At 35.5% G+C, this 7,650-nt stretch overlaps 1 protein-coding gene across 1 annotated transcript; it reads right to left on the bottom strand.

Moving 5' to 3' along the window:
• On the bottom strand, window positions 631-5,580 carry LOC109224763 (cinnamoyl-CoA reductase 2-like). Its single transcript, XM_019389274.1, has 6 exons — window positions 5,368-5,580; window positions 4,478-4,647; window positions 3,488-3,673; window positions 3,024-3,186; window positions 1,452-1,641; window positions 631-973 (listed from the first exon to the last, which is right to left on the bottom strand). Exons 1-6 carry the CDS (start codon window positions 5,489-5,491, stop codon window positions 841-843), a joined length of 966 nt encoding a protein of 321 aa, XP_019244819.1. The 5' UTR covers window positions 5,492-5,580; the 3' UTR covers window positions 631-840.

The raw sequence follows: 7,650 nt of genomic DNA, 5'->3' as shown, positions 1-7,650 counted from the left end.
ATAAAAAAGAAGCACCACTATTTAAAAAATTTATTAATTATTTCATAAATAAATTTGTAATGGAGAAATAATCCAATAAACTAATATTCAATCATATAATGATCACTTATCTAAACAAAAAAACGGATCCATCAAGTTAAGTTATAGTGAACATGGAGTTATTCGTATTTGTATTGGTGAAAAATACAAATAGACTGTGAGAAAAATAACGATAGATGGTAAAATGATTGAAGAAAGCACAAACTAATTCGAATATTATATTATTAAAATAATAAACAAATATCAATTACTACTTTAGTACGATTACTTCCCGAAATGATGTATAACAAAAACAAATCGATTATCAAATTACTCAAATAAATAAATATCATTATCACACAATTTCCCAATCAAACAAAAATAATATATCAAAAAATATCTTTGGAATAAGGGTGGGTCGGTCATAACGGATCGGGTCGGCAGATTTTGGTTGGGTCCGGTTATTAATTACTTAAGAAAGACAAAATAGTGGTTCCGTTAAACTAAGGGCATGAATGAGCAAGTATTGGACGGATTAGGCATATCTGTGCCAAACTATTAACGACGGGCATATCTGTCCTAATTCGCATAGTTCACTAGCATACATGGCCCTTTTCCGTTGAATCTTTCATACTTAACATAAAATTCAGCATTACACAAAACATGGTTTGACTGTCATTTTTGTTGCCCACATAATTAAATAATACTTGTATGTGCTATGCAGGAATCTATGTATTATTTTATTATGCTGTATCAAAAATGCAGAGTAACAACCACAAGCTATTACAATAAGCAAAAAGTGATCTTGAGATGTTCTCTTCTTCATTCCAGAAAGCCCCCTTGTTTGTAACTTTCAACTGAATCAATTAGAGTTTCCTCCAGTGGCCTATATTGCCAACCCAACTTCTGCAGTTTCTCTGAACTATAACTTCCTTCCTCCATCAAATCAGTAAAGCTGTAAAATAAACAGTACAATTCAGGACAACAGATTTAATTGAGGAACTTCTATGCACAAGTGTAACAGTACACCCAACTAGTGACATGCCCGCTTTGAACCTAGGGTTGCACGGCCTTAAAACGCGTCGCGTCACTAATGCCTAAGGGTTGTTTCCTTATATATCCAGCATCTCGCCGGTTAAGACGTTTTAAAGTCGTGCGGGCTTAGGCCCAAAACAGACAAGTGAGGAACTTCTATGCAGAAGGACAAGAAGACTACTTATCAATAGACTCAATCAAATAGACCAAATTCATCATGCACTTTTTCCTTTGTAACTTCTTAACCAAACGCATCACGCACTGGAAAAAGGAATCACAATCCCATAAGAGAAGTCGATTTCGTTACGCCGCTTTTTTGTAACTCTTAAACCAGACACAGGAAATAGGACACTAGATTCCGATAAAGAAGCCTAAGGTAGAATTGGAGAGAAATTCACCATTTAGGATAGTTGTAGTTGGGGTAGTGTCTCTTCAGCATGTCAACCAAATCCTGTGATTTCACTTTATGAGCCGTGCATATGTATCTACCTTCAGCTTCAGGTCTCTCATATACCAGCACCAGAGCTTCAGCTAAATCACGTACATCTATTATAAATCGGCTCTTGTTTTCCAGCTCTTCATATCCTTCTATATGAATGACACAAGAGCGTAGGCAGGGAGAGGTCAGTCACTTCAAGTGAAAAAATGAAAGAACCATGACCATGAATCCATATACATGAAAACACAGAAACAACACATGAAGCCATTAACATAAGAAAATGCAAAGCAACTCAGATGATACAAAAGCGGATAGACTTTTGTAACCGAGACTAATGTTCTCTTTTATAACCAAGAAATTCTAGAGGGCTAGTGGCACACAGTTCAAAACTTGATCGATGATGCGCCTGCCTCTCTACCCTTTTCCACTTAAATAGTAGGCTCTTGTCTGCAGCAGGCTCGAACTAATGACATGTGTCTAACCCAAACTCTGCTCTTACTCCTAGACCAAAGTCCTGGGAGCTACATAGAAATTGACATGCATTAACATTAAACACAATGCTTAGTAGCCCTTGGTGCATAGTAGCTGGAGGACTTTTATCTAAACAGGCAATACACTCGAGAATTCATAGCTAAAGCCATGCTTGAAACACTAGAGTAGAAGGATGATAAAGCACCTGAGGATGCTTGTAACCAAAACTATATCACAAACTGGCCTACTAAATTTTATCAAATGACCAATATATATTTCTTTATTTTTTTTATTTTATAGATAATAAAGAAAGTCTTCTGCAATTTACATAAAAGGGAAATGGGGACGTGATGCTGTCTCTTTGTCATAATAGATAATTGTGCAAAAATAAATTGGTCAAAGGGAGTATATAAACTTCAGACGAGCCAAATATGGTAACTTAAGCTAGAGGGGCGTCCGGCAGTTGTCCAAAGCATCTGGGGGTATAAAGTGAATGTATAGATAAGGAAGAACCCCTTAACTAGTGCGTGGAATTCAACATAATTATTTTATCTAAATGTTATGGACGAAAAGTCCTAGCTACCACCAACCAACATATTAAGCATAAAAAACTACTATAAACTTGAGCAGTTGAGCTCAGTCTCATAAATACCATGCTAAGGTAGACATGCTACCAAGCTGCAAAGCAATTCAGGTTAATCCAGCTACATGGACAAATAATATTGTAGAAATTTTCACTTGTAGCTTAAATGATATGCCTTAAAGATAACTAGACAGCACCATTTTGCATTCAATGATCTCTTACTCATTGTCAAGCACCATGTATTTTGGAGAACCAAATGTCAATATGACAAGACTTGTTATAGTTACACATGTAAATCATTTTGAGACTTTTAAGCATTGGCAATGAATTTAACAAAACTGCATGCTGAACACATGTCTTGTGGGAAAAGTGAATTCTGTTTATTTACCAATGAGCAACTCACGCAAGCAGAGATGTAAAATAGAAGTAATGCAGAAACATTAAACCAGTGAGGTATAACTATGCCTTGTTGGGTACCTTTCAGCAGCTTAATGAGAACCAAACTACTGGCATTTGTAGTCCTCTGCAACATTGGCCCCAAAACAAGTGTTGGAAGCACAGTTATCATATCAAGTCCAGTTTGTTTTGCATATGACCAAGCTTCTTTCTCAGCCATCGTCTTAGAAAAACAGTACCAGTTCTGCATGCATGTGGAACCACAAAACAATCAGATAGGAAACTGCTCTAGCAAAATGAGCATTCAAGATTCAAATCTGAAATTCTCACCAAAACTAAGCCAATCAGACAGGAAACTGCTCCAGTAAAAAAAGTATTCAAGATACAGATTGTAAATTACTTTACCAACACTGAGTATTCAAGATACAGATTGTAAATTACTTTACCAACACTGAGTATCATACTAAGAAACATGTAGATTATTAACTAAAATCTTAAAATGTCCACAGATCAAATTCGTAAACTTGTATCAGTAAAGAAGTTACATTAGTTGCTTTGCAGTATTCACTGTCCGACCAACAGGTCTCGTCTTTCACTTGGCCCTTCGGCCAGTTGGGGTTCAAGGCAGCAGCAGCAACAGAAGATACAAACACAACTCTCTTGATGTTTGCTTCAGAGCATGCCTTCAGAACATTAAGTGTGCCTTTTACTGCAGGCTCAACTAGTTCTACCTGCAATCAAACAATTGAACATATGAAGAAGATAATTTATTTGTGCAGAACTAGAGCACAGTGGGATTCGTTATTTCCAAAACCAAACTAGAAATGCAGATCGTTTGATCACAATACAATGTATCCTGGATGGACCTGATTTTCCAATGTCTAAGACTCCAAATGGAGGAGCTCTATAGATAGCGTCTCTTATTATAAGAACTCAACTGGTCAAATTCAAATCAAGTGTCTCCTTTTGATGAATGATCGAAAGAACCACTTTAAGTAATGAATATTATTCAAATATTGAGACGAAAGAACTCCTTTGCTATCAGAATATCCAATATTTCGAAAACAATTCACTGATTACCCATAGTCAGGAATAGAATAATTGAGGGAAAGATATTACGATGATAAAAAAATGACTGGCAAAAGATAAATTGGCGAATCTCTGTTGAAAAACTTTTTTGAATAGTACTTTGTGTAATCCCAATATAAATTCACCATCTTGTTTTTCATTCAGTCGAAATATACCTCAGAGCACTTTCAACAACTAATAACATGTACTAAAGATCAATAGGCTAGACTACTCGTGAGTCATGAAGATTCCACTTTTACCTGGTAGTCATAAAGTAAAACCAGAAGATGTGATTCATATTAACAAAGTGAATAAGCTGATAATCTCTTAATTCGTGGAGGTATGTAAAAACTGGACACTGGCCATGTTGGTTTATTAGTTTACTCTGTTTTAAATGTTTAGGGAACCTAGTTTTCTTCTACATGTGGTCACAAGAAAAAATTTAACAGGTCATAGCAAAGTCACACCTCGGGATTTGGTACAGAGCTTGAAGGGACGGGACTAGCAACGTGAAATACTCCATTGCATCCTTTGATGGCTGCAGCAAGCGAGTTGTAATCTAGCAAGTCTGCCTTGAAGAGTTTTAGGTTCTCAGCAGCTTTGTCAAGGTTCTTCAAATGAGCATACTTGTCATCAGCTGCAAATTGATTTACAATGAGGCCTCTTCAGAAATTTTCAGCAGAAACTAAAAAACCCCTACAATTTTAATTATTATACCATGTTACCAAACAAGAACGATGTTTTCTATTTGGGCGCATTGGATGTATGAAAAATATGCTACCTTTTGTTTCTCATAACACAGTTAGTTTCTTCAATGTTATCAGCAGAAAGGATCATGAGTAGAGGACAAGGGGGGAACACAGCAAGCGAAAGGATGAATCAACTATAAATATCTCTGAAAATCTAGGTATTGCCATAAGATATAATTTACAGCCGTTCTCAATTCAGTTCTCAAATTATTCAAGTCAATCGAAATTCTCCTTTAAAAAAAAAAAGATATTTTGATTGCAAAAATTGGTGCAACTGTAAGTATTAGGTCAATATATTCCGCCTTACAAGAATAAATTGAAATATTTATAAATGATCAATAAAGCCGACTCAACTAATTTGGAATAATTGATTGCTTGCTTGAAAGTTGAACCAATTTCTTAGGAATATTCACCTAGAGGCTAGAACATTCGGTTGAAATAAAGGGCTCCTTCCCAGCTGAGGCTCCTAACATATACTCCGTAGTTTGAAAACTAAGAACAGTTCTAAAACACAACTGACAATCTTGTCGAAAAAAGTTTTTACCTTTCTTTTCAATACTATTACATATATTGAAAAGTAGAAAAATAGGAAATAAGGATTTACTTACAAGGGTTTCTAACGGTGCCATGAACGGTGTAGTCTTTAGAAAGGAGAAGCTTAACTAGCGACGTAGCGACGTAGCCACCTGCTCCTGTTACACACACTCTGCATTTCTCCCCCATCAACGCCATCGCTCTCTGCAATTATTTATTTCCCTTTTCCGTTTCCTTTCTCACTGCCACTCTTGTTGCATTAGGATTTAGGACCATTCACACTATAGTAGTACTCTACTTTCCTTTTTATTCTCTTCCAAAACAAAAACACACATATTTTTAAATTTGAAAATAATTCAACTTTAAACTCTTTTATTTTACCCATTTATCTTTAATGAGTAGCTTTTATAGCCACACAAATATCATGACCCCACAAACTTTTTATCCCTTAAGCTTTTAAGATCACAAGTTTCAAAAATATTTTTTAAATATAAAACCTAATAACCATATTACTAAAACTGGAAGTGTCTCGAGTTCCTAGTGTACCTTTTTTTTTGTAGTTTTAGAATTTTACTTCCCTAATGTCTAGTATGAGTGTTCTCTCGTCTTACCAATTTTCTATTTTGATGAATAACAAGGAACATGAAATAATTTGATTTTGGACTCGCACTTATATATGGAAAAAAAGAAAGAAATGTATTTACTCGCATTACAAATTATTTACTCCTATTAAAAATTTACTCTTATTACTTATTTACATCAAATTATATGTCTTATATTTATATTTTTAACACTTATCCATCAGGAAGTGCATGGATTAAAAACATTTAAATAACAAATCTAACCTTCATAATTGCAAGCAAACTTATATCTTGGTTGAAAAGTTATCATATACTTTTAATTTTTATGTTTATACTAGTAGTTCGTTATAACACATCACCTTTAGATACAGTCTCATATCGTCAAAACATAAGAGGGATGCTAGGTATATAAGTTAACAAGCTTTAGACTTTAGTGACGTGTTTTAAACATGTGAGGGCCTAATGTTTGACCAAAAAGTGTTAAACTCTTTTTAGTTAAATTAATTTAAATGAATGGATAAGGGGTAAATCCTACTCAAAGATAATTGACTCTAGATTAATGAATGATAAATAAGAAGAGTTGTGTAAGGTTAGGCTCATGAACTCATTAAGATAATGGAAAAAAAATCTAATGTATATGATGAGCTTACATTCATTCGTGACATTGTTAATCCATATTGTAAAATAGAGAATAAAGAAAGAATTCACCATTAATGACCACGGGGTGTATCTTTATTTATTCCATAACAATAGCTACAGAAGATGAATAGCAAAGCTCTGAACCTTCTCTCATCTTTTAGATGGATTCTCCTATTCACCTCTTTTGTTAGTGAAGAAGTGTGTGATTTGTACGAATTTTTCTTCCTTAGTTCTCTCACCTAGTATATATACTAAGTATTCTCCTTTACACAACGGTCATTAGCCAGAGTACCTCAGCCCCTTAACTGTGTTACAGTTTGACCCTCTGAAATGTTGTAACAACCAATTCACTGTACAAGCATTCTGAGTACACGACCTCGACCGTGGCCGAGGTGCTTGTCGCTATAGCTTTATACGAATGCGACTTCGGCCCAAATGACTGTCGTTCCTCTTTCCGTAAATTCCTGTTTGGTCAGATTTCGACCCACACAGTTAGTCCCTCCGCCTATTGAGGTCGTCTTTTGGCGAGCTTGATGGGCGGACTCTGTCGATTCGAAAGTTGTGACAAATCTGAGCGCTTTGTGCGAGAGGCGAGTACCCCGTCACGAGGTAGCGACGTGACGTTTCGAGAGCTGTATCAGACTGTCACGTCTGTTGATACCCAATTTTCNATTTTGCAAGCAATTTATGTGAGATTTGAGTGTGCACTCCTGAAGCTACTTGAACGAGATAGAAGAATCAGTTCCATTGTGTATTCCTTTTATTCTAGTTCAATTGTAGTAGGTGGTTTAAAATTGTACCTTTTAGCTTTCATAGAAGCAATTGTATTAGGTACCTAGAGTGTTCAAATTATAAGCTGACTTGAAGTTGTCGCAACAGTTGAGGCTGTGTGCCACAACGGGATTAGAGTTAATCCTTAGGTTTACAAAGAGTTTTGTAAATGCTGTTTTGGCTCAGTGATTTTAGTGGTAGTTTGGGAAAATCCTCTGAGTAGTAGGTCGTGGTTTTTTTTCACCTTTTGAGACAGGTGTTTTCCACGTAAAAATCTCTGTGTTCTTTATTTTATGTACTTATTATTCCGCAAATAGTAGTAGTTAGTACACCTAGAAGAACCCGGTTATTCTAGAGCGAAAATTG

The sequence above is a fragment of the Nicotiana attenuata genome, chromosome 4 (genome assembly GCF_001879085.1).
Source record: "Nicotiana attenuata strain UT chromosome 4, NIATTr2, whole genome shotgun sequence".
NCBI classification, from domain to species: Eukaryota; Viridiplantae; Streptophyta; class Magnoliopsida; order Solanales; family Solanaceae; genus Nicotiana; species Nicotiana attenuata.
Note: the sequence above shows the minus strand (reverse complement) of the source record. Positions and strands in the feature narration are given on the sequence as shown.

Bases quoted from the DNA above. Each gene is read 5' to 3' on its own strand.
- LOC109224763 (XM_019389274.1), bottom strand. From the start codon at position 5,491: ATGGCGTTGATGGGGGAGAAATGCAGAGTGTGTGTAACAGGAGCAGGT. The intron at 3,187-3,487 runs GTAACTTCTTTA...ACATGCATGCAG, and splicing joins AATACTGCAAAGCAACTAAT to AACTGGTACTGTTTTTCTAA. The intron at 1,642-3,023 runs GTACCCAACAAG...TCATTCATATAG, and splicing joins TCTCATTAAGCTGCTGAAAG to AAGGATATGAAGAGCTGGAA.